At 38.0% G+C, this 27,100-nt stretch overlaps 1 protein-coding gene across 6 annotated transcripts in view; it reads left to right on the forward strand.

The window, feature by feature from the left end:
* Mybpc1 (myosin binding protein C1) overlaps nt 1–26,517 on the forward strand; it is an 81,411-nt gene extending 54,894 nt beyond the window's left edge. For 2 of the 6 annotated variants that reach the window (XM_076855009.2, XM_076855013.2), the window contains 15 exons: nt 325–484; nt 1,668–1,772; nt 2,563–2,751; nt 3,570–3,704; nt 6,837–6,890; nt 7,759–7,926; nt 10,830–10,918; nt 13,856–14,051; nt 15,390–15,529; nt 18,177–18,336; nt 19,257–19,393; nt 21,437–21,623; nt 23,768–23,826; nt 25,243–25,285; nt 26,428–26,471. In XM_076855009.2, the coding sequence (XP_076711124.1) occupies nt 325–484; nt 1,668–1,772; nt 2,563–2,751; nt 3,570–3,704; nt 6,837–6,890; nt 7,759–7,926; nt 10,830–10,918; nt 13,856–14,051; nt 15,390–15,529; nt 18,177–18,336; nt 19,257–19,393; nt 21,437–21,623; nt 23,768–23,826; nt 25,243–25,248 (1,785 nt within the window). In that variant the 3' untranslated portion in view covers nt 25,249–25,285; nt 26,428–26,471. Of the gene's footprint in view, nt 1–324; nt 485–1,667; nt 1,773–2,562; nt 2,752–3,569; nt 3,705–6,836; nt 6,891–7,758; nt 7,927–10,829; nt 10,919–13,855; nt 14,052–15,389; nt 15,530–18,176; nt 18,337–19,256; nt 19,394–21,436; nt 21,624–23,767; nt 23,836–25,242; nt 25,286–26,427 lie in introns of those variants that run through there. The other 4 variants (XM_076855012.2, XM_076855014.2, XM_076855011.2 and 1 more) reach the window with 3 other exon arrangements.
* Nucleotides 26,518–27,100: the final 583 nt, after the last annotated feature.

The following is a 27,100-nucleotide window of genomic DNA, read 5'->3' on the forward strand; positions in this document are numbered from 1 at the left end:
CCAAGTATTTCTAATTTCATTCAAGAAGAGACTCCTGTCCTAAAAGTTCACTTCTTCCCTCGTATTTTTTAGTCCTCCATCTTTCTCTGGGAAGAGTTGGTTGAGGGCTCTGGGATCCAGTCCCAGTTCCACTACTTCTTAGCTTGTGGACTTGAACAGGTTAAGTCTTGGTTCCTCATATATAAATGGGATACTGCCTCTGTCACTAGAGTTGCGGGAAGATTAAACAGAGAAAATGCATTTGGGGCATTAACACCACTCCTAGCTCAAGGTGAAGTATCTCTTCTTGTGCGCATCACGCTGCATTTTATCCCTTCTTATCAGGCTATCATGGAGGGCAGTGGCCGGATACGAGCAGAGTCCTATCCTGATAGCAGCACCTTGGTCATTGATGTGGCTGAAAGAGATGACTCTGGTGTTTACCACATAAATCTGAAGAATGAAGCTGGAGAAGCACATGCAAGCATCAAGATTAAAGTTGTGGGTAAGTCCTCTTGGGGAGCAGATGTCTATAATGAGATGGATACACCTAGATCCAGAGGAGATCTCGCCAAGTGTTGGTTGCCTCAGGTTTTCTGGGTAGCCAACAAAAGAAAAGCACAGTACAGCTATATTTTATAAATCTCACTTGCTCCCTTCTCTTTCAACCTTTGCCACTTTCTTCTCTTCCTTTCCATTTCCTCCCCTTTCCTTCAATTTCTCTTCTATTTTCTTGCCTCAAGGACTTGACTTTGGAGAAAAGGTCAGCCATTTGGGATTCCTGATCATTAACTGCAAAGTCATAGTCTCTTTTTGTTGCCCTCTAAAAGTCATTGAAACACAATTGCTAAAGAATTTCCCACATCACAGTCAATGCAGAGGAATAAGATCTATATTGGTCCTTAGTGTATTTTTCTTTTCTTTTTTTAAATATTTTTTTAATTGTCAATGGATCTTTTATTTAATTTATTTATTTATATTTGGGTGCTGAGGATCAAACCCAGGGTTTCATACATGCCAGGCAAGTGCTCTACCACTGAGCCACATCTCTAGTTTTTCTTAAACCTAACTGAACCAAAGAAAAATGGGTCCAGCAGGTTATTAATGTTTCAAAGTCTCAATGATCTCTCTTCTCTTTTCAGTTTTCCCTTAAGAGACATATTTAAATTGGCCAATACTGGTCACTTTAGCAGGTACTGAACTATACTTACAAAACATGATGACTTCCATTTCTAACTCAGATATCTACTGGTCAGCATCTTGAATCTTCTAACAAATGTAAAATTTGCTATAGTTAGGCCTTGATTCATTTCTTCTGGAAGTTCATTTGTAGTTTAAAAACAACAATAAAAATAACCATCTAGTATCCAGGTAATAATTTCTTAGTTGCCATTTCAAGGGAAAGAGCAATAGTCTTAGGTTTCACATGGAGCTTATTATTTAATGTTGTAACACTGGTTTAAGGGGGTTGGAGACAACATCACATTTATTTTTATTAGACTCTTCTTCCCTTGCCCCAAGATTTGAGCATAACTTTTGGTCCAAATTACTTACTAAGTACATTTCAAGAAATATGGAAACGTTTTTGAAATAGTAGTTTCTGTGCTTATTACGTGTGTGTGTGTGTGTATACATAACTTTATTTTCTCTCTTCATTTTATTTCATGTCTTTTTTATGTCTGCTACAGACATCCCTGATCCTCCAGTGGCACCAAATGTGACAGAAGTGGGTGATGATTGGTGCATCATGAACTGGGAGCCTCCTGTCTATGATGGAGGGTCTCCAATCTTAGGTAACTGGAATTTGATCAGTTTTTTTTCCAGTGCAGTTGGTATCCTCTTGATGTATTTTAGTATAGAATACATTTTTAAAATTTTGAGTTACAAGAATAACTCTTATACTATGACTTTATCCATTCAAATTGAAATTTATATATTTTGAGATGCTCTGTAGTCTCTTGAGATTTAAATAGATCTAACAAATATCATCTAATCTATTCCCTATTCTCTTTTTTATCTTTAATACTCAATAGCTAATTTTGAATAACTATAAGTCTAACTTTCACTGCTCTATTCATTCAGTAAATATCTAGTTCCATAGGGGTATGTTATGAAGAAACTTTTTTTAGCTTTAAATGCTTCGAACAATTTGGTTCCCCAATGGCATAAGAATTTTTTTCTCCTTACCAGTAATGAGACTCACAAAACTAATCATTTACCCCTCTTTATCGTCATTGCTGGGGCTCAGAGCCAACTATATTGGCTCTGACTATATTGTCCAACCATACTGATTTGAGTTGCTATGGTCTACTTATCTGAAATCTGGTTTTTTTTTCTTTTTCTAGTATAATTTTATTTTTTTTCTGGTAGTTGTTTTATCTTTATCATAGGATGTTAATGTTTGCATTCCCTATAATCTCTAACAACTGATGGAATATGATGGGTTGAAATACACACATATATGACTTTCACCTACCATGCTGAGAATATGCAAAAATTTCAAGAATGTCTAATATCTGACAAAATTTAATTTTGGAGACCAAGGGGGGCAAAATCTTCAGTTTCTGTTTTGTGTACCCGTAGGATACTTTATTGAGAGAAAGAAGAAGCAGAGTTCCAGGTGGATGAGGCTGAATTTTGATCTCTGTAAAGAAACTACTTTTGAGCCCAAGAAGATGATTGAAGGCGTGGCCTATGAGGTCCGCATCTTTGCAGTCAATGCGGTTGGAATCTCCAAGCCCAGTATGCCCTCTAAGCCCTTCGTTCCCTTGGGTGAGTCAAGAGAGATATGTCTTTGTCATGGGAATCATTATCCCATAATATAAGTCTTCCCTTCTGATGTCTAGCTGGGAGGCTTCTCAGAACGGTGGGTGGGCAGGAGGTAGGAACTGGTTAGGGCAATTTTCTGTCTGGTAAATTTAAAGATAACTTTGGTAGAGTTGAATGTCTTCATAATGTAGACCCTAGAATTCATGTCCAGAAATCCAGTGATAGCCATAGGTGACTCCAGGAGCCACCTCCCAATGAAAACATGGAGCCAACTCTACTCTCCATCTGTCTTCCCAAGGTATAAGCAGACTTTGGTGTGCATATTACAATATGGCTAAAACAAACTGAGATCAGTTCAACAGCCTGCACGTGGAAACTAGTCTCTTTACTTTAAGGTTGTCCATTAAACATCATCTTTCAAACCAAAAAATGTTGGTTCAATGTAAGCAAAGAAACAAAAGATGTCTCCACTATTTTATGGGACTGAAGTATTTTTTTCAATAGAAATGAAACATAAAGAGTTCACACTTTAAAATTAGAAGGTTATAAGAAGTTTACTCTGGATCATTAGATCTCAAACTTAGATTTCTTTGACTTCCTTGGCCTCCCATCCTCTCACACCAACCACCCAAATTGGAGAAAAAGTGTGATGTCATTGCCATAATTCTTGCGTTGATCATATCTTTGCACTATATACAACCATGCCCAAGGAGTTCATGTTGAATTTTATTGAGCTGTGAGTCTGCTGTGCCCAATTATAGTGATATCCCAGTTCATTTCATCACAGTTCCTGGGCGATAACTTTTTTTTCCTCTTTTAAGCTGTAACCAGCCCTCCTACTCTGCTGGCTGTTGACTCTGTCACCGACACCACTGTCACCATGAAGTGGAGGCCCCCAGACCAGATTGGTGCTGCAGGTTTAGATGGCTATGTGCTAGAGTATTGCTTTGAAGGAAGTAAGTACAACTACAAGTCACATGAATACCGTCCTCAGTAGGTGAGGTATGCCCCGCTTCCTTTCGTCTTTCAAGGAAACTCATCTCTTTCCCATTGAAAATGAGATTAGGCCAAAGATCATTCTTCTGAGATGTATAAAAATGTAGTACTTGATGCTAACAAATTGAGACCTCAAAAATATCCTAGCTGGGCTGCAAAGTTGGGCAACACAAATGAGCCAAGGTCATAGGAGGCAGGGCTTCTGACAAAACTCCAGGGTCTTCCACTTTGTAATCCCACGGGTGGGACTGCATTGTACCAGAACACAGTGAATGCCTTGTTGAGATTTAGCAAGTTGGAAATTCTAAAACCTATCCTGAGCAGAAGCTCAATATCAAAAGAGCTGCATGTTTAGGTTAATAATAAGAGACTACCTGGTGATTATCTCTTGTATTCTTAAGGAGAGAAAAGAATTAACAGTGACTTTTAATTTTAAAGGAAATGGCATTAAATCCCAGAGAGTATAAGAAATAGTTTCAACATGTGGCAGTAACTTATCTCAAGGTTTGGGTATATGAAAATTTAATCACTTAAATTTAAAGGGAAAAGAGAAACAAAGCCCATAAAACAATTACTCACAGAAGTAATGGAAAAAGAAAAAATGACATTAGAAAATACAGGCCAAAGTTTACCTGAAATCCAAAAAGCTGAGACAGTCACCAAAGCCTGTTGCTTTCCTTGGTTTCCCATTGCCATGATTAGAAGCGGATGGAACTTGAAAAGGGTAAGTTAAACTTCTGGCTCTGGACTCAGCCTCTACCCTGGGTGAATGGTCGGTAAAGGATCCCCCAGGGAAATCTTTTCTTATTCTGCAAAAATGAGCCCAAGGTTTGACCTCTAAGAAAACTCTTTGGACGCCAAGCTTTAACATGGATGCTCCAAGTGAAGAAAAGAGGCTACAGAGCGCATCTGGGAAGTGGGGAATATGAACACAAATGCATCCTTCCTGGAAGAAAACCACTTTGTAGAAAAACTTACCAAGAGAAAGCTGCTGCCAAAGAAATCCCAGGCCCTGGATGGGGGCATCCACAGAAATGATCCTCACTGGTCAGGAGGGAAGAAGAAATGGGGAATGAAGTATCCTGGCATCCCCGAGTTCCTTTCACATGTACTCCACTCAAAGAGAGCCATGATTGGTTGATTGGTTCTCCAGGGCTTAGAAAGGCACTAACCCAAATCCATGGGGATATTAAAGGGTTAGTGCAGCAAGAGAGGGGGGTAATGTCACAAATGCAACAGGAAAATTCTTGGGAATTTCAGAATATGGTTTATTCCCATTTCATTTGTCCCCTTATTTAAAAAAAAAAAGAAAAAATCATGAGCACTGCACTCTGCTTTTTATATTGCCCGGCCAGCAGGATTTCCCAGTCTTATATGTGATGTGGCTGCTGAGCTCAAACCTTGTGTATGTATGAAACAGAGCAAATTCTTTACTCTTTTCTTTCTGATAGGTTTAAAAAGTAAGAAGATACAGCAAAATGATAGATGGCTGTCATTTTGATGTTACCCACCTTAGATAAAATACAATGAAGTGTATTTTACGAAATTTTGTGTGTGGTCTGTGTAGATATATATGTATATACATCTATACATATGTATATGTACACAATCATTATTATGTATCTATTTTGACACATAACGTTTTGGAATTAGCTTTCTATGGAAGTTCTTTCTTAACGTGTATATCTTTCTTCTTGCAGTCTTTTCTTTCTTTATGTGGCTGCCTTATTCTTCATTCTCATTTAATGGCTGCTGTCCTCTAGACTAATTCTCTGTAGTGTTTAATGCTTTTAGATATGTCAGGTCTATTCTGGAAGAGAATTCTTTCTTGTATAAGATTGTGTGTTGTTTTTTGACTCTTTCTCTTGTTTTTGTTTCTTTTAATGCCTGCAGTATTTTACTCTTGTTTTTTTCCCCCTTCGCACTCATTTCTTCTTTTCTTTCTTAAAAATTCACCTTGTGTATTAAATAACTCAACATATTCCTTCCACATCCCCTCAGACATCATTTTCTTTCTTTCTGTTTCCCCTCCTGTTAAAGTGGCTCAAATGTGAAGAGATGGGTGATTTTTTTTCCCCTCCTGATCTTGACCATCCTGTTTTCTCTTGGAGATTTTTCCTTTACCATTTCTTCACTCTTCCCTACATGTTCCCTCATTCCAGTACTTTCACTTTATCATTCATTGTCTCTTGACTGTGAAATACCAACACTGTTGCTCTCAAGCAGACCATTTGCTTGAAGTTTTATCTTTTCAGAGACGTAAGTCATTTTTATCATCCACACACCCTCTCAATGGCCAGGCTGTCTGGCTAGTCCAGACTTTTCTCCATGATACTCCTGGTACCGTTGGAAGAGGCAGGAGAAGGTTCCCAGGCACAGTTACTCCTAACCCTGAGCCCTAGCTCCTCTCCTGTATCAAGAAAGTCACCACCTCAAATCAGTGGGGCAGGCCCAAGACCACCCTGTGAGCCACCCAGATGGAATGGAAAGACTCAGGCAGATCCAGTTTGTTTTCTTGACACAGTTTGTTGTCACAGCCTCCTGAACTGCTGGGCCAGATTGCATCTCCATTAAGAGTCTCGTTAAACATGGCTGAGCCCTGGCAGGAGAGGCTGACCTTATCACAATGCCCATGCTCCCTGATTCTGATGAGGGAGCCCCACCATGGGAGCATGATGTTCCTGGAGATTAGAGAAGAGCCTTCCTGCTAAGATCAGGTACAGGGATAAATGGTTTGTCTGTGTACTGGCCCTCCATGGATTCCAGGGCCTCCTTCTCCTTTCCTTTCAGAGTTCTTCTCTGTATCTTCTTCCCACAGTTGGAAAGTCCAAGCTTCCTCCTCTTCTCTTTTCTTCTCCCTCCTCTTCTCTGGGGCAGGAGTCTCAGGACAAAAACCACAGGCTGCCCAGGGCAGGCTGTGCCTCTCCCGAGGAACGCCCCCTAACATGTTTGGTCTCTTCCGTCACTGCTCTGAAGACAAATCTCTGCGTATTTTGCATACTTTACTAACAGAGAATGCTGACTACTGATACCATATTCTTCTGGTGTGAAAGTGGGTGTCTTTAATTAATTTTAATGACGGATTCTCAAAGGTACATCAGCCAAACAGTCTGATGAAAGTGGGGAGGCTGCGATTGATCTACCAGGTAAAGTATCCTGTGAAGCTCTTGGCCTTTCTTACCATATGATAGCATTTCTGGGAATGTTCCATGACGTCCCATGAAGAATACCCACCGTCCACATGCCAAAAAGCCCTAGAGCTGGGGGAGGAGGAGGGGAGTTAGTCCTCGGAATCTAAGCCCTCTTCTGTCCTTTGTGCATAATGCATGCTAACTTTTAGAGCTGAAATATTTGCAAGCCCAGGATGTTGGGTTTAAATTCTCTTGATGTTGTAGACAAAGCTACTAAAAGCTAAGGAAAAAAAAAAAATCAGATTTTAGACAGAATGAAGAATTGAGACGACTCTATATGAGCTTATAACTCAGGAGCTGTGTTTCCTGTTTTGTGAATGTTAAGATCTTTTCTTCATGCATACAAATGAACACAGATTCTCTATGCTCATATTAGTGTCTCATAATCATGAACCAGGCAAGATAAAGTAGAGAGATTATGTGATTATAAAGGTCGAAGCCTCTCAGAAGAATAGCAATTTCCTATTTCTCTGAACTTTAATGTACACAGATGACTAAATGCTATGATCACATCAATCATTATAAAATCAAATTGGGATAAAATTGCTGCAAAACTCTTGGGGATAATTATGATTATTTAGGATACCTTAATCTCGAATAAGAGGTTTCTTCCTGTTGTGTATGTTAGCCGTTTTAGGCCATTTTTTAACTTAAATACGTGAAAAATGCCCACCATTTTGGTCCAAGTTTAGACCAAAGCCATACTCTTTCCAAGTGATTTGATTAGGAGCAAAATACTGTTGGAGTTGACTGTAATTACTGGGATGATTTCTTCCACTAAACACGATTCCTCCTCCTTTTCTTCTCCTTTTATGGATTTTAGCTGAGGACTGGATAGTCGCAAACACGGATCTAATTGACAAGACCAAGTTCACCATCACAGGTCTGCCAACAGATGCCAAGATCTTTGTTCGCGTGAAGGCTGTTAATGCCGCTGGCGCCAGCGAGCCCAAGTACTATTCTCAGCCCATTCTTGTGAAGGAAATCATAGGTTAGTGTCAAGGATTTCAAAATCTGGTCTCCCATTTACACTGTTTGCCTTTTTTATTTAAACCTCTTTCTCAAACTTTATTTTATTGTTTTTCCTTTGGTATTTTATGAATGCTTCTTGGGATTTAGAAGTAAACAAAAAAAAGCTCCTTGGAAGCAATGTGGGAGGTCAGCTTTGGATTTATAATTTGCATTCTGAGGACCAGTTAATTAACCTGACCAGGTTCTAGGAGCCAGCTCTGGTGGGGTTTCCTACTCACCTTGAAGAAAGATTTTGTGTTAATGCAACAGTACAAATGATTACCACACCAGCAGTTTGGCTTAAATGTGTCAAAAGGTCAAAACCATTTCTATAATGATATGAATACATTCTGGCCTTTTTCCGTGTTTAAACATCTGCGCTAATGGTGTAAAAGTGAAAGTAAATAAAATTGTTGGTGCCTTAGAGTGAATAAAGTGCCACCAAACTGTACTAACCTCCATACACTCCTAATTCAAATAAAAGGTCTAGTTTTGCCATTTTGCCTTAAAGCGCTGTTTAATGAAGCATCAAAATTGTTAGTTTTATTAGATCTTGGTTCTTGATTACATGTTTTTTATAAGCTCATGTGACAATGAAATGAAAAATATGAAGCACTTGTATTTCAGCATTTGGAAATTCAGTGGAGTAAACCTTTCCAAATTACTAATATATGTTACAAAATCATGCTAGGAAGCTGGGCACAGTGACATGTTCCTCTAGTCCCAACTGCTTAGGAGGCTGAGGCAGGAGGATTGCTTGAGCCTAGAAGTTTGGAGCCAGCCTAGGCAATATAGTAAGACCTATCATTTTAAAAAACATTCATGCCAGGGAAAAAAAGCATATTCAAAATGCAAAATAGACAATGGATTTTAATGTGACAAAATATGAAAAAGTTCATTGAAATGATTTCAAACTTCACATTGTAGCTAATCTTTAGAAAACTACAACTCATCATGTTTAGTGTAGACTCAAAGAGAAGTATCCACATTGTTGAAAAAAATTACTAAAATATTTCTCCCATCTGTGTGAAACTAGATGTCCTTTATATACTTCAATCAATATTTACAACTGTCCACAAGCAGAAACAAACATGAGAATTTGACTTCCTTTATTAAACTAGACATTAAAGAAATTTGCCAAAATATAAAACAATGCAACTGACCTTGTTGAGTTTTTAAAAATATAAAATATAGTTATTTATTATTTACACTATTGTTTTTGAATGAACCAGTAAACATTTCAAAACTCCTCAGTTTTAATTTCTATATGATAATAAACACAGTCTGCATAAACAAAAGCTTTCATAGGTCTATAATAATTTGTGTGTGTGTGCTAGGGACTGAACCCTGGGCCTCATGCATTCTAGAAAAGTGTTCTACTGCTAAGCTTCATCCCCAACTGTAAGTTTTAATCTGTAATAGAGTGCTGAGACCAAAAGGTTTAAGAACCCCAATCTAGAGGAAAAAACACTGGATAGAGAGCTTGGATATCTGGGTTGCAATAAGGTTTTACCATAGACTGCATGTGACTTCCTAAAACCTTTTTGGGAATGAGTTAGGAAATGGACAGACAGATAAGTGGGTAGTGGATGGATGAACAGATGGATGGATGGAAACGAGGATGAATAAAAGAAAGCATGAAGCATATACATTTTCTTAGTCCATTCTGGTATCATTCTGCTTAGGTTTAATCCTGTTTCTGTCATCTGTTGGCTCTGTGACCTTGGACAAGAGACATGATTTTTTTAAAACCTTAATATATTCATCTGCAAAATAGGGATAATAATAATAATACATCAACGGGTTATGAGAACTGAATAAATCAGTCCATGTTGCTTACTTCACAGACCTTGCCAGATAGAAAACCTTCAATATATGTCAGCTATATTATTATTATTGTTTAATTTGTTATGGGATCTTGTTGGGGTCTCTATTTCTTCATATGTAATGTTAGGGAGTTCAAGCACCTACAATTTTCCTTCCAACCCTAACATTTAGTCACCATCATCATCATCACCATCTCCAAACCATGGTTGAGCTCTTAAATTCTCAGCCATTGTGCTAAATGCTTTCGTGGATGACTTCATTTAATTCGCACAACAGTGCTCTGAATTAGAATTAGGTATGCTGCTGTCATCTCCATTTTACTTAAGAGAAGACTGAGACCAGACCCACTGTCTGATTGGTCTAGGATAGAAAGCTGAGTCTCAGGTGCCATGACACACATCTGTAATCCTGTAACATCCTAAGAAATGCTTTATCCCTGAAAGCCTGTGAGTCTTAGCCTTCCTGCTCCCGCGTTTGCATCACCATTTTATAGTATCTTCATGGTGTTTAATTAATGAATTTTAACACACTGGTCTGTCCATTGAATACCTCACCAGAGTCACATAGGGAGAAAGTAACTATCAAACTTGTACAGAGTCATCTAAATAGCAAATGCTAGATGTTCAAACTGTTTTCCCCCCATACTGAGAAAGAATGGACAGTCCTACCAGCTAAAGTGGTGCTTGTAAGTCTTTTCTGGAAGGTTCACTGGAGAGCATTCTTACTGATAGAAACTATAAAAAAAAAAAAAATAGAGAAAACTTGGTGATTTTTTTTATAAAGTTGCTTTAGGTCTAAATGACAATAAAATTACAAAGTTATGCTAAAGTTAGGGAGGTCAGGGATATATTTTGTGGAATCAAAATAAAACATCTCTGCTTAAAAAATACCATTTTGACCAAAGTTGCCATATATAAGCTTATGACACATCCGAGATTGTGTTGCAGAGCTGTGACCACAAGGAGAGACCAGGGATCACTGTGCCATTGGGCTTAAGCAAGGCCATTTCCAGAATACTGTGCTGATTCAAAATCATGCTGTTTTAATTTCCCCCAGAGCCTCCGAAGATTCGCATCCCGAGGCACCTGAAGCAAACCTATATCCGCAGAGTTGGAGAAGCAGTCAATCTGGTTATACCTTTCCAGGTAATAATCCAGGGGTCCCTCATTTTCCTTTTCAAGGGATGGGGTATTTAAGAGCAGGGGTTGAGGCTGTTCTAGCACTTAGCATGATTCAGGATATCCTCAGAGGGAGAGTGAGTCAATAATGGAGGGAGTGATTAAAGGATCTCCTACCATAGAAGTAGAGAAAACTACAAAACTATCAGATCTTTTTTTCTGCATGAAACAAATGAGATCTAGTCTTGCTCAAAGTTCAGGGAGCTTGGAGGGCAGGAGAGGAATGTCGAAGAGATACCAGATAAAGGAATGGCCGGAGGGCCTCTCTGGTCCTAGCTCTCCGTAACACCCATCCTTTTAAGTGAAGCTCTCAGTGTAACAGTCAAGAAAACAAGACACACTTAGTTCCCACATGACCCTGAACCAAGCAAAATTCCAATAAGAGGGATAACCAAGATGTGAAATCTTAAGGCCACTAACATATGTGCTCGCTGTTAAGTGGTTGTTCTGGCAAAAGGGGCTGTTGTCCTCAAGATTAACCAGGCTTTGCTTATAGTCATCAGGTTGGGTCTCACAGGTACACATGTGCACACCCACACCCACTGGGCCTCGCCCCAGAGCGCCAGAGTCCTCCACCTCCCTAATCATGTGACTACTTTATGGAACACATTAGGCAGTGCTGTTCAATAGAACTTTCTGTGATGTTCTGTTTATGTAGCCACCAGGAACTAATGCAAGTTTAAGGAAGAGTTTTTTTTTTTTTTTTCTTTAATTCTAACTTAAATAGTCATGTGAGGCTCATGTCTATTGTATCAGGCAGCATGGTCTTGAATTAGAATTTAGATCTCTGCACACATGTGCACACTCAGACACACACAGACATACACACACAGAGAGACACACACACACACAGAGCTTTGTTCAAACCCAGGTTCCCATGAAAGCCAAGCTAAGGGGACAGCTAATTCTGACCATGTCACTGCATCCAGGCCCAAGCCTTAGAAGAGGTGGTACAGCAGACACAGCACCTGAAATCAGAGCAAAGGCCAAAGCGACTGGGCAGAGCCCAGCAGGGAGGGGAGGATCTGGCCAGGCTCTTCCCACCTCCTTTCTCCTAGTCTCAAAGGGAGTATGTCACAGCAGGCGGAGACCCAGTGCCAACCACAGCCCTACTCTGAGCTGGCTGCTGACCCTGCCCTCCCATTCCAGATCATTTCTACCACCAAGGCTGATTCAGCCTCCAGATCTTGGGGGTCTCTGTCTTCCATCCCTGGGTCTGGGAAGGAGAAAGCATGAAAACAGGGACTCGTAGGTTGGGCTTCCCAGGAGCCTCTCAGCCACCAGGAAGGGACCATGAGAATTGCGTGCCGTGTTTGTATAACCTCTAGAGCTTCAGACGTTTCCTCATCTGATCCTTAGAAACACCCAGGGAAGCAGGGGCTATAGCTCAGGGTAGCAGAAATGCCCAGTGAGGCAGGAAGGGTAGATATCCTTACCCTCACTTGAGGAGGGAAGAAACTGACAGAGAAGTGAAGTGATTTGCCCAAGGTCACACAACAAGTAAATGGTAGTGCCTACAGCAGAGTCCCTGTCCCCTGTCGCTACTTTTGCCATTCCTTAAGTTATTAGAGAACTCAGTTTTTCTCAGGGGCACTCAAACACTGAGCCACATCCCCAGTCCTATTTTGTATTTCATTTAGAGACAGGGTCTCACTGAATTGCTTAGTTAGTACCTCGCTTTTGCTGAGTCTGACTTTGAACTCACAATCCTCCTGCCCCAGTCTCCTGAGTCACTGGAACCTACATTGTTCTCTGCAAGTCTGAGCAACCCCAATTATTCTTTAATCTCCCTGGGCAGGAGTTTAATGTGTATCTACATCCTGTGTCATAACCCAGCCAGCCACAAGCCATGTCTGGAACACATTAGGAAAACTGTGCCTTAACGAATTACTGAATTAATTTCTGAGTTAACTCTTGGTTCTTGTCTGCAGGAGTGAGCCTGGATGATCAGAAATTCTAAGACATTCCTTTGTAACAGAAACTGAAATTCATGCCCTTGAATCAGATTGTAATTTATCTTTTAAGTCTGGAAGGAATAGACGAACTCTAGATAGGGCAGAGTTGTTGGAGGGGAAGGGAGTGGGCATGGGGTTATAAATGATGGTGGAATGTGATGATCATTAATTATACAAAGTACATGCATAAAGACACGAATTGGTGTGAATATACTTTGTATACAACCAGAGATATAAAAAATATCTATATGTGTAATAAGAATTGTAATGCATTCCGCTGTCATATATAAATTAAAAAAAAAGAATAGCATCAGCAGGTAGAGAGAGCAGAGAGAGAATTCTAAGCAAGTCTGAGGTGAGCAGCACAATATAGTGTATACTAATCATTAACCTTTAGATGATATTCATAAAACATTCCTGAGTGTGCAGAAATTTTGTTAGGTCTTCAACTTTTATAACCATCTTGTGAGATAGTACTATTGTTTCTATTTTACAGATTGGGAAACTGAGGCACAGAGAGTTGCAGTCATCTGCCCAAGATTACACATCTGTTAAGTGGTCAGGATCCAAATATAGAGTGCAGGGCTCCAGAGCTCATGCTCGGGACGAGTAGCCTATTTGTGCAGACTATGGAGCAGTGCAGGTCCAAAAGAGACATAGTTCTAGCACTTAGCTGCCAGGCCTTGCCAAATCATTTAATTCCCCTACATAGAGAAAGAGGCTGATGATACTTATCTTGATGTGAAGATCAAGGGAGATAATAAGTGTCATGCACATGCTTTGCATCCAAGAGGCAACCCGCAGGCAGGGGCTCTCCTGCTACTGTCACCCCCACCAAGGCTCCAAGGGTGGTGTTTTCCATCCTTGCCCATGGTCATTCCTGCCATGTTGAAAACCACTCTCAGGCAATCCATCTTCTCCCCTCTACTTCTTTTGTCTTTCTATTTAGGGAAAACCAAGACCAGAATTAACCTGGAAGAAGGATGGTGCAGAGATTGATAAGAATCAAATAAACATCCGCAACTCTGAGACTGATACAATCATATTTATCAGAAAAGCAGAGAGAAGCCACTCTGGGAAATACGATCTGCAAGTCAAAGTGGAAAAATACGTGGAAACCGCATCCATCGACATCCAGATTGTGGGTAGGTTTGGAGGAAGAAACTCGAATGTTCTGTCAAAATAGTGTGGGAACTAAATGTCCTTGACATTAGGGGAGAAATGGAAAATTTTGTTAAGTTACCTTTACATAAAATTTTTTAAGATTAAAAAAATATATAAATTATTAAGATTTGTTAGCATTTCAAAATAACTTTTCACTGACTAAAAATGTTAATCATAAGAGATTTGGGGCACATGTGTTCAAGAAAATTAATGTATGTACTTTTTGGTGAAATCTATCTGTATTACTTTAGCAAATGAGCTCTCTCTGAGTTTCCCAATTCCCCAAAGATAAATCTATTCTATATATTTAAAAAATTGTAGATTCTGGATGTAGCTTAACATGTTTCTTACTATACCTAAAAATCTCTTAAAAAGTTTGAATGGGGAATGAAGAATTTTTGTTAAATTTTTGTTAAATGTAAGGAAGATGAACCTAAACAAAATTAAACAGTTAAACACTGAATGGGTTGCTCCTTCAGGGCTTGTTAGATGCTTACAAAGAAAAAGGTTAGTTCCTGCTTTTGCCCAGAGTTAGGGGAATAGAGCAGAGATCCTTTTGGGGTGTACTCGCTTATTAAACTATTCTATAACTGTCTCTTTTTAAATTTTATTTTTATTTTTATTTTATTTTACTTCTCATATCGGGAATTGAACCCAGAGGTACTAAACCACTGACCCACATCCCAAGCCCTTTTTAAAATATTTTATTTAGAGAAAGGGCCTCACTAAATTGCTGAGGCTGGCTTTGAACTCTTGATCCTCCAGCCTGAGCCTCCTGAGCCACTGGAATTACAGGCATATGCTGTGCACCCAGCCCCTATAACTCTCTTGATGTCAAGAAATATATTTAAGAGCAGAGCTGGGAGAAGTCTCGTTTCCAGTATTTTTATTCTTATGGTGCTGGGTGGGGATTGAACCCAGAGCCTCATGCATGCTAGGCAAACACTGTACCACAAAACTACAACCCTCTCCCTCCAATAATTTGTATTATATTTCAGTCAATTTGCTAAAACTTGAGGTTCTCTAACCAAAGGGCCTCTGATGAGCCTGTCCTCGGGTGAAAAGACATGCCCTATAACCAAGCACTCTTCCCTGTGGCTAAACCTCTCTAGTTTTTGCTGACAGGAGTGTTGCTCTGTGGCCTTGGATCTGGTCCTGCTCCATTCTAACCAAGGGCCCAGGGTCTCAGATGCCCCTCATGTTAGGGTGTGGAAGAGCTCCACCTCCTGTGGCAAAGGGAAGGAGGACACTTTAAGATGTAACTGTATAGACTGGCAGGGAAAAGGACCTCACAGTGATGCTGTGAATCCATCCTGTAGACCGTCCAGGTCCACCCCAGTCTGTGAAGATTGAAGATGTCTGGGGAGAGAATGTGGCTCTAACGTGGACACCGCCAAAGGATGATGGAAATGCGGCCATCACAGGGTACACCATCCAGAAGGCCGACAAGAAGAGCATGGTAAGGGCTGGTGCTCTCTGTTCAGTGGCAAGAGCAAAATCACCTCTAATTAGAGGTGGTGGGGTGGTGTGAGGTTCTGCCAGGTGAGGAGACTGTGGAGCCACGGAGAAGGGATGTTGCAGAGCAGAAAAAGTAGCACATTGGGAGCCACAGAGTCGGGCTCAAGGTCACTTAAGGCCACATGCATGTCATCCATCACTGGACCTCTTTGGTCTCCATTTTCCTTATCTATAAAATGGAGGCCCAGATACGTACCTCACTTATCTATTATAAAGCTAAACAGCATAAAGCAGTTAGTGCGATGCTTAGTAAAGTTCAACAAATATTTACTCACTCAAAGTGATTCTGACTCAAATCTGTAGCTGGCAACTCTTTTCTTCTTGTGAAACAAATGTTGGATTGTGGAGACGTGTCTTAAAAAAAAAAAAAGGAGTCAAAAAGACAAAAACAAGATTGAAAAGAAATATTCTACAGTGTGCAGCCTAAGCTAAGATCCTAAAGAGGAAAATATTACAATATGTTCAAGGAGCAACCTAGTTGGCGTATGAATTATTATAACCCATATTTTACAGATGAAGTAAATGAAGCTCATATAGGATCTGTGGCTTGTTGGAGATCACCAGAAATCAGCCATTAGTGTCTGAATCAGAACCCATACTCTACACCTTAGTACTGACCTGTATATGAATGAATGAATAAATCAATGTGTGGACATGGTGACTTAGAGAATTTTTCATTCTTATAGTAAAATATCATACCAAATGATGTAGATAGAAAGTCTATGCATTTGTTCTTTTAGATCTCAGTAAGAAAATTAGGTCTTGCAGTTACATTGGATTCATAGAAGGAGAAAGTGTGGGAAAAGACATTCTTAAGGAAAAGAAGTTTCAGCCACTTCTTTCTGTGACAGGCATGGCTTGTCCCCTCACCCCTGCCCCACCCCTGTAGCCATTACATGTCAAAATAAGATTTGGCATTTAAAGTGATGTCTTTCATGGAAACCTGGACAGCTTGAAAGCAGGACCGAAGGATGACCTTGCGAAGGAAGGATCTGAACATCTCCAGCTTCTTAGCAATAAGAGTTCTCCACTGGACCTTAACCTAATACTGGCAGTGAACCCACAGGGCTCCTTGCAGAGCCTCCCTGTTCTTCCACCCTCTGCATACTTGCCCAACACTTGCCTTCTTGAGAACATGGGTATCCAGTCAAATCCTGGAGAGCTAGGACTTTATTGCCACTCCTTGTGACTGAGATCTGCCTAGGACACCCCCGCCCCCACGCCTGTATTCCAGTTGCATTCCGGCAGGGACAGACCAAGAGACCACAAGATGCTGCTCCTCCCAGTGCCACCCCCAAGGAAATCGACTCATTACTGTGTCATCACAACTGCAGATGCTGTTCTCCACTTAAATTCCCAGTCAACATTATTTTTATTCTGTGCCCAAACACTCACTTTTCATCTCTGACCATGTATTGAGCACTATTGTAGCTGCTGAATCAAACTTTTTAATTTTTACATTTTTTTCCATATAATTTTTTTAAAAAAGACAACTCCCACTCTTGGGGCACTCATAGTCAAGGCAAGAAGGAAGACATGAAGCCACATGGTAACACAATATAATAAACGTTAGAATGGAGGTGTGCATTTAAGTGCTTTGGCAATAGAGAAAGATATAACTATCTGCTGTCTAAAATATCCAGAAATCATAGAACATGAAGGCCTCTGAGAATCCAAGGAAGATGCTTTTCTTGATAAAGTGACTTTTTGTTAGCACATATATTTTCTCAATTAATAGTAATGAAACATGGTATGGTGTGGTTTCATCCAGCTGCAAGAGAAACTTTAAGACTGTTATGTTTTGTGTTATGGTGAGGAAACAAAAACAAACCTGTGATGGGCACTGTTGGTACAAAGAGTTGAGAAACAAATCAGGTTTTATGTTGTGGAGTGCACTTTCCAAGGAGGGAATATGAAGAGGAAACAAGTAAATAAATAGATAGATATTATATATATATATATATATATATATATATATATATATATATATATATCTTGTATATATTTATATATATTTAATTTTCATGTATATATCATACATATATTTTTATACATATAATTTTGGTAGCTAGTGTTGTGGGGAGAAATTAGCTAGATTAGGTGATAAAAGTGTGACCAACGAGACACAGGTGGTTGAGAAGGGGTGATATCTGAAAGAATCTGTTAATGATGTTTGGAAAATTCACTGGATGCTATTAATTTTCCTCTGGTAATTTAGTTCCATATCTTATCAATAGATAAGTTGGCACTAAAATTATACTTTGTTCTACAAAAGATGGATAGAGAAGTAGGTAGATAAGTAAATGAGAGACATGGTACGGTTATGAAAAAATATAAAGTTGGTAGAAAATGACATCTAGGGATATGGAATCTAATGTGTACATGAAGATTGAATTTCATAGTCAAGTATAACCAAATTGTAAAATATTAAGCCATGTGTACTTTGTTGTAATTTTCAGTATAAAAACTAGTACTCTATTTTTTCTTTTCATTAATGAAACAAACTTGATATTTATTCTAAACAACAGTTGGAAGAGTTATGTGTGTTTAGTTGATTTTTCTCAAACTGTTATTATTTTTTCTTTCAGGAATGGTTCACTGTCATTGAGCATTATCACCGAACCAATGCCACCATCACTGAACTGGTCATAGGGAATGAATATTATTTCCGGGTCTTTGCTGAGAACATGTGTGGCCTCAGCGAGGATGCGACAATGACAAAAGAGAGCGCTGTGATTGCCAAGGATGGTGAGTCAGGAATGGAGTGACATCCAGAAAACTAGGTGGGCAGGGATTAGATGGATAAAGCTGAAAGAAGCGGAGATGTGGTGAGGGAAAACTATGGAAACAATTATTATTGGAAAATTATGATAAAAATGTTCAAGTGAAATTTAAATTTTACAGGCAAAATCATTCAAGGGATATTACATTATCATTGCATTTTTTTTTTTTTTAATGAAGGCTTTAAGCCAAGAGCAGTGGCACATGTCTGTAATCCCAGTAGCTGCGGAGGCTGAAGCAAGAGGATTTCAAATGCAAAGCTAGCCTCAGAAACTTAGTGAGGCCCTAAGCAACTTAGTAAGACCATGTTTGAAAATAAAATATAAAAAGTGCTTGGGATGTGGCTCAGTGGTTAAGTGCCCCTGGGTTCAATCTCTAGTACAAAAAAATAAAATAAAAATAAATTAAAATATAGGCTTTAATTGATTCCAGTTTCTGGGCTATGGAGCTATAAATGGCTAATGTCACTGGGATAGGAAAAAGTAGACATTTACTTCTTGGATTTCTGTTATTTTGATTCTTGGACACTTTCAATATAGCCACCCATGAGACCCACTCAGCAAAGAAAGGAGAAGCTGAATTCTATCTTTAACCTTTCATTTCATCATAGATCCCTCTAAAGCCCTTCCTGATATTCACATTAGAACACATTTCTGATCAAAATTCTTGGGGAAAAAAAAAACAATGCTGTCAATATTTGTGTTAGTGTCAGATGACCATTCCGGCTTTCCATCTCGTGTGTAATGATTGGCTGTACATTTTCTGAATGTATGCCATGTGTTATTTCTAAGCTCAAGGAAGTTTTAATCATGAGTGAAGCATGCCAAGAATAATATTGTCTCAAGCCAATTTGTACTTTTGAACATATTTTAATACTTGTTTTTAAGGCAAAATCTACAAAAATCCAGTGTATGAAGACTTTGATTTCACAGAGGCGCCCATGTTTACTCAGCCTTTGGTTAACACCTATGCTATAGCTGGTTACAACGCCACCCTGAACTGCAGTGTGAGAGGAAATCCCAAGGTACCATATTGTTCTATCACGTTAGTTAAACTGAGGAATTGACCTCAAGGCCCCTCTTTTATATTCCCATGTTATAATGGTTAACACTTTTATAAATGAACCTTCTAACCACTATTTGTGTCTTTTGGGGATGTGGGGAATGGAGAGTAGTAGTGTTTGTGGATAATTAGGTACACTATTCAAAAATAGTAAAAGCCAGGCGTGGTGATACATGGCTATAATCACAGGGACTTGTGAGGCTGAGGCAGGAAGACCACAAATTTAAGGTCAGGCCCAGGAATTTAGGGAGGCCCTGCTTCAAATAAAAAAATCAAATGACTGGGTGTGTGGCTCAGGAGTTAAACATCCCTGGGTTCAATCCTGGCACCAAAAAAAAAAAAAAAAAAAAAAAGAGTAGTAGGAAAAAAATGTTTGTCTTTACTAAAAGAAAAAGAAAAAGGAAACCACCTAATTTTAAAAGAACTGAGAGGTAAATAAAATAAAGCAAAGTCACCTGAAAAATTAGGTGGTGATTTTGACTCATCAAGAGTCAAAAAGAAAAGAAAAGAAAGAGTTCTATAACAGATTAAAGTAAATAACAATTATGCTGTAATGCAAGGCAGAATGCAGAGTACTAAGAAGGAAGAGATCACTGAAGAGCTTTAGAAAGGTTTTAAGTTTTCGTGTTGTTGACATTTGAAAATAACAACAAATTAACAAAGTTGTCCATGAAAAACTATGTCCCTGGGTGCAACTGTGGAAAAGTGCCCTAGAATCTGGAAAATTGTAACAGTAGTGTGTTTCCTGCATATGCCAATAGAGATAGGGAAGTCAAAGGGAGAAGCCAGATAGGACACAAAGAAGACCCTGAATTAATGTGTAAATGGAAGTGATGTGGGGAAGGATGAGGAGGCAGATCAGAGGTTTCACCCAGAGCTTAGGAGAACATCCAGGGCCGTTGGTGTCAGTTTGGGAGGCCCAGTGTGGAGGTGCTACATTTCACCCTTTGGAGCCCAAGCTCTAGAAAGGATTATCACTGAGGTCAGAGGGTACTGTGAAAAGCCAAGGACCAAGGCGTGAACGTAGGGGAATGCTCCCATTTGGAAGGAAGAAGAGGACTGCGTGAAAGAGATAGGAAAGGTGCCATTTCTAGGTTCAGAGCAAGATAAAATATTATAAAAAGTGGAAGGTGTTGAGGAAGGTGTTTAGAGAGTGGAGGAGTAGACAGAAGAAGGGAGTAGAGAATCAAGGATTTCAAGTGCAGTTCAGAAGTCACAGAACATGAAATCAACTTTCTGGGGGACTGGGTTGGAACTGATCTTGCATTGTCTGATGGGAGCAGAGCCACTGTTACTGATGATGACTTCAGATGTCATAGGGGAGAAGAAGTGGTGCAGAGGCATACACAGGCTCTTAAAGAATTAGGAAAGAATGTCCATAAAAAGAAGTGGAGAAATGACCATGAGAACTTATGGTAATTTTCCGGAAAATGCCCAGCAATATACACTCCCTAGGATGAGTGGACATCATAGACCTGTACATCAATTTTTTTTTTAAATTTGGAAATACTTGACACATAGTATATGTATATATATATACACATTCATACACATATATATACACACACATATCAAGAGTATATATTCAAAGTGTACAACGTGAAAATTGGATAAACATGCATATTGTGTAATGGTTATCACAATCAATTAACACATCTATCACCATGCACACTGTACACTGGATGCTCCAAACTCATTCAGCTCACACCTAAATGTTTGTACCCACATAGATCAAATTGAAATGCAACAGAATCCATCTGGGAAGATTGCCCTAGCAATGTCCCCTGAACAAATCTGACTTTCTTCTTCAGAACTACCCACTTGCTTTCTTGCCAACCACTAAGTAGAATGTAATTTGAGAGATACACTACCCAAGTAGATATGTAGTCTTCAGTGTGCTTTCTTTCTAATCTATGCTTTAAAATTCTGTCACTGGCTTTGATGGCCTTTGAATGTGCTACAAACAGATAGGTTTTGACCTCACTTTCTTCAATCTGAACTTCAGCCCAAAATAACCTGGATGAAAAACAAAGTTGCTATTGTGGATGATCCAAGATACAGGATGTTCAGCAACCAGGGAGTCTGTACTCTGGAAATTCGCAAGCCAAGCCCCTATGATGGAGGCACCTACTGCTGCAAAGCGGTCAATGACCTGGGGACAGTGGAGATCGAATGCAAACTGGAGGTGAAAGGTATGCCACCCACGGTCTCATGTATAGACCAAAGCAAAGGAACATTGTGTAATTATGTTTCTTAATGCAAAATCCAAGCTCTTTGCCAAAATGCTGCAACTGGGGCATTTGTAATGATAGCAGTAGCAAGAGAAGTGGGAGGGGGGATTCAGGGAGAGGAGACATTTTTATATTCTGCCTCGACTCTGCTTTATTTGTTAAAGGCTACTACTTGATTCTTTAAATTGGTTTATTTTTATCTTTTCTTATTTCCTATTAACTAAAGGAATATTAGCTCTAGTGAAATGTTAATGGGCGTACAGCATGCTGAGAATAAATGCAATGAACACATATTACTTTGGTGACATAGTCTATCTATAAATAGAAGCCTATTGCAAAAATTCATCTAATGAAACTGAAGCTAAGGAATTCATATTATTTTTAATTGGTTTACTTATCTGTGAAACTTTTAATGTATATAGGACTAAGTTTGCTAATTTAGTGTTTGATTATACACATAATAGAATATAGCATATACATATTATAATCCGTTGCTTTTAAAATTGCTAACTAGAGAATTTTTACTTGTACATTTCATTGGCATTAGTTTTAAGAAATGGGGAAACTTACATAAACCATGAAAACATAAGGATTTTTATGATAAGAGAGTCTCAGCACGAACAGACATCTTAGTTTTCTTGTTAATTGGCTAGAGTCTTGTTTTGAAGTTTTTCTTGACAATAAAAACCTACTTTGGGACACTATGAGAACTCTTGCAGAAAGTCCTCATTAGGAGATACTAGGTGACATGATCCTAATGTGTTTTTTCTCATCCATCACTATATCATATTGCTATTCTATGATAACTAATGTCTTTTATTCTTATTTCTTTTTTAAAAATACTTTTTCAGTTGTCAATAGACCTTTACTTCTCTATTTTACTTACTTATATGTGCTGCTGAGAATTGAACCCAGGGCCTCACACATGCCTGGCAAGTGCTCTATCACTGAGGTCCAACCCAAACCCTCTTATTTCTTTATAATAAAAAAATTGTAATCCAAAAGTCAGAAAGATGGCTTTGTAAATATCTATTTTAGAGAATCATAGTAAGCTGGGTATGGTGGCACATGCCTGTAATCCCAGTGACTCTGGAGGCTGAAGCAGGAGGATTGCAAGTTTTCCCTAGGCAATTTAGCTAGACCCTTTCTCAAAATTAATAATAATAATAAAGGACTGGGGATGTGACTCAGTGGTTAAGTGCCCCTGGGTTTAATCCTGGTACCAAAAAAAAAAAAAAAAAATCAAACAAATAAAAATAAAATCATAGCAAATGCTCAGGGTATTAATGTTTTTTTTAAAAGAGTTATTTAGTTGTGTAGTCCTAAATGTAGTATAAGAAACTTATTGAACAAAGTAACTTCTTTCTTACAACTTTTTTTAAAAAACAGTTTAAACAGTTTTCTTTCTCTCATGATTTCTGTCTGTCCTCTGGTATATGGTATGCAGACTTGTAACTAAGTGAAGGCGAAAATTTATTGTTATCTCATCAGGCATATAATATTCTTAAAAATTTTCAAACCTTATTATTGAGATAATTCATACAAATGTAAACATTATTTTTTTAGCTGCTTTGTTTGCTTTAAATGACGATTAAGGTCACGTTCACACATCATCTGATTTCTAAACTCCTCATTTTATTTGTTTTAAGTTGTTGTTGATACTTGGGTTTCAACATCCCCTAAAAAAACAAAAACAAAAATATTATTTAAAAATTACCACCTATTCATGCTTTGTAAAAAAAATTGAATGTTGCTAATGACATAGAGGATGTTTTTATAAATGGTTCAATATTTGGAGCCTTCCATAAGAGCAAACAATATTATGCATGTGGATGTTATATTCTTTTTAGTAATAATCATATAGTCAATTGTATAGTAATGAACTTAATAATCAGAATAATGTATTTTAACCTATAAGTTCATGATAAGGTATCAACTGTGTGTACTGAAAAAAGCTTTTGGTCCTAAAAGTAATGTTGAGATGTTTATCATCAGATTATTATCTGATAATAGGTAACTTGAATCAAGTTAAGCTGTGTAAAAAAAAAGGTAAGAATGTCAACTAAGAATAAATAAATACTGGTACAAATATTCTGATTCTGCAGTGATATATCAAGGAGTAAATACCCCTGGACAACCAGTCTTCCTGGAGGGGCAGCAACAGGTTTAAAAAGTTCATATCCCACTGGATATTTCTACTTTCCGTTCCATTCCTCTTACATGAAAACGCACTTTGCATGTAAAGCTTGACTTTCTCATTTGCTTTTAATTCTGTTTTCTTAGCAGCTCATGGCATACGGTGTTTATGCCATGAACGAGGAAGGCCAAATTATTCAAGGATACCAAGTAATGTAGAAACCATGAGTTTTGTCAGAAAACCAAGTACCAGATCCCAGGTCCCCAGGAGTCAAATCAGAACACTACATTTGAAGAGGTCTTCAGATTATATAATAAGACTATCAAAACTTGGGAATCAATGGCATTTATTTAGTATTTTCATTTTTTGAATACAGAAAGATATATTTGTCTTTTAAGATAATTTACAGCATAGTTTTCTTAAATGAAGGACAGAATTCAGAAAATAGAACCTTTTAATTGAAGACAAGCGTTCTGCACATTTTTGATGGAGGGTATAAAAATAGACCCAACATCTGGAAACTCATATTTAAGATTGTCCAATTACAAATTTGTGAGTAGAGTATTTGTAATACATCTTTATCCATTGGACAATGTAGACATTTCCATGGGACCCAAATTATTTTATATGTCTATGAACTTAAAAGGAAAGAAAAGTGTAAGACCCTCTATAAAATGTTTTAAGCAATAAATGAGTTCTATTATATATGTATAATTCACCCCCATTTGAAAGAGCCAATTAAGAATTCTTTGGGGCTAGGTGACAATCTGTTATGACCTTTAATGTAGACTTTGCCTAAGTTTACAATATTTGCTTTCTGAATCTCCAGACATAGTATTAGTTTTACAAAGAAGAAATTACACTTCTGCTTTTGAAGTTTTATTGTTATACATATTGTCACTTTGTATCCTGTGTTTAAGTCTTGCACTTGTTTACATCATTTATACATCAGTTCAGGAGAGAATATTATGAAACATATTAGTCTAATATTTATACTTGATAATTTTGCCTTTTGGAATTTCAACATATATATATGAACACTAACATTTTGTAAAATATCTATGTTTTTCTTTTGATGAAAAACACAATATATATATGTTGTAGGTTTTTTTTTTTTTCATAAGCTAATGGTTTGGAAGCTCTCACCATAAATATTCACTATACCATCAGATTGGCTTTGCCACCTCTCTGGCAGAGTGGTTGTGCATATTAATATATATATTTTTTACATATTAATGATCCTTTTGAAGTGACTGGATCCTCACCCTTCATTCCATGTGCTTCTATTTTCCCACATCTTTCACATGACTAAGGATTAATGAAATCAACTCATCATAATTGTGACCATAATTTCATCCAACAAGTACTCAACTTGGGTGTTAGCAGTTTATTAATACTTACAACTTCTCTCTCTCTCTTTCTCTCTTTCTCTCTTTTCCTTAGTTGTAGCACAATAAGGATGTTTGAATGTATATTGCCATCTAAGGTAAGCTTTCATATGGTTTTGGCATATGAAGCTTATGACTATCATAAGCCATACCAAGCCTGTGGAGTATGGCATGATTTTCATTACGTAATCCAATGAAAATAGACTCCTTAAAATTGCTAACTTTGTAGTATTAATTTGTATTTTTCAGCATCTTAAATTAATATCTAGTACTTATTCATCATGACAATCTCCTTGTGACATGAAACAAACTGTTGAATGTGATAGAGCATGAATCAAAGCATTTAATGTAGATGGACATGATTGATACCCACGCATTCTGCATTCTTTGCATCAAGGAATGGACATGTACATAAGTGGCATCATTTCTACCAATATGTGACTTGAGTTTTTTTATTTTGTTAAGGAGAATGACTTTCTCAAATTTGCATTAAAGAAGTTTTAAGAATGTTTCAAATAGCATGCTGTTTTTTTGTCTGGACATGAATTTATTAGCAAGTAGTAAAGCCCTTCATTGAAGGACCATGCAGTTTTGTGGTTTCGTGGGTTCTCATTTGAATGAGGCTTTTGTTTTTTTAATATAAAAATTTAGAAACTTGGAAGGTAGGTATGAAATGTTAGGCATTTCTCTCACCTTCAGAAGGTATTGGACCATTCCTACTATTTTTAACCAATTAGTTCCAATTTTTGTACTTTCGACAGTTTAAAAGTGGTCAAAGTTAAAGGAAAGAGTCTTTTCTTCTCCAATCTGCTTGAATCAGAACTTTTTGTGCTTAATTAAAAGGAACATTAACAAACTGGAAACAGATCTTCCCACTGACCCATAACATGGTATGCATTTGTTGTGCCAGAACCTTTAAATCATTTATAGAGCAATCACAAAACCTCTCTAAGAACAATGAGCGTTTTCTACCATTTAGGAATTTAAACTAAGATTGAACAATAGAAGGGGAGTAACTGCTATGGGTCTTCTGGGAACTTGCTTTTCTGTCTAGATGCCAAGGGCTTTAAAATTCTAAATGTACTAAACCTGGAGAAGATTTCCAAGTAGGGATTGAATGAATCTTTGTAGTAATAAAATCATAATTAGTCTCATTTCCAGGCAGCTAGTGCAGTAGTATTATTTCAGTGATTTTTCACATAGATGGTTTTGACTTTTCCCTTCTCTCTGTCCTTTATAGGTGGGCTGTCCTTCTGCAGGCTCCTCTTGCAAGGTGTGCCTCCAAACATAATTGATTCATATTTGCGAGACTTACACTCAAGCAATCCTGAGGAATACTGAGGGCTGGGCATAGCCTCTCTGAATTCTGCTGCTTTGAAATCTGATTGAAAAGAGAAAGCATTTTCTGGTTTTCCACCAGGCCCCCAAGTGTGGTCATTTTCTTTCCTCTGAATGTTGAAGAGAAAAAAAAAAATTGTTTGCACTGGTTGCTTAATTAAAAATTGCAAACAAAACCTCATTTGCTGTCAGCATTTTGTCTGTTATTGTTTATACTCCGCTGTATTTTCTTTTAAAAAGCAACGTAGAAAAGAATAAGCAAAAGCAATTGTCTTAGTTTCAAAGAATAGGCTGTACACGGTCCCCCTCTCTTGGAGTAAAGAATGTAATACACCATGGTAGAAACTTGAAGACCCATCTTGCTCTTGATATATGGACTTTTTTCTAAATAACTTAAGAGTGGTTTATTTCACACAGGCCTGCTTAACACAAAGATCTATGTCCCCCGCCTTTTTTCCCATTTGAATTCATTAAAGATTTCTTAAAGTTTACCTTTAAGACAAATTTTCTCAGTAGAAAGGAAAACTAATTCAGGAAGTAGTACAACACATGTCAAGTGTTTACGATGAAATGTC

Source organism: Callospermophilus lateralis, chromosome 4 (assembly GCF_048772815.1).
Source record: "Callospermophilus lateralis isolate mCalLat2 chromosome 4, mCalLat2.hap1, whole genome shotgun sequence".
NCBI classification, from domain to species: domain Eukaryota; kingdom Metazoa; phylum Chordata; class Mammalia; order Rodentia; family Sciuridae; genus Callospermophilus; species Callospermophilus lateralis.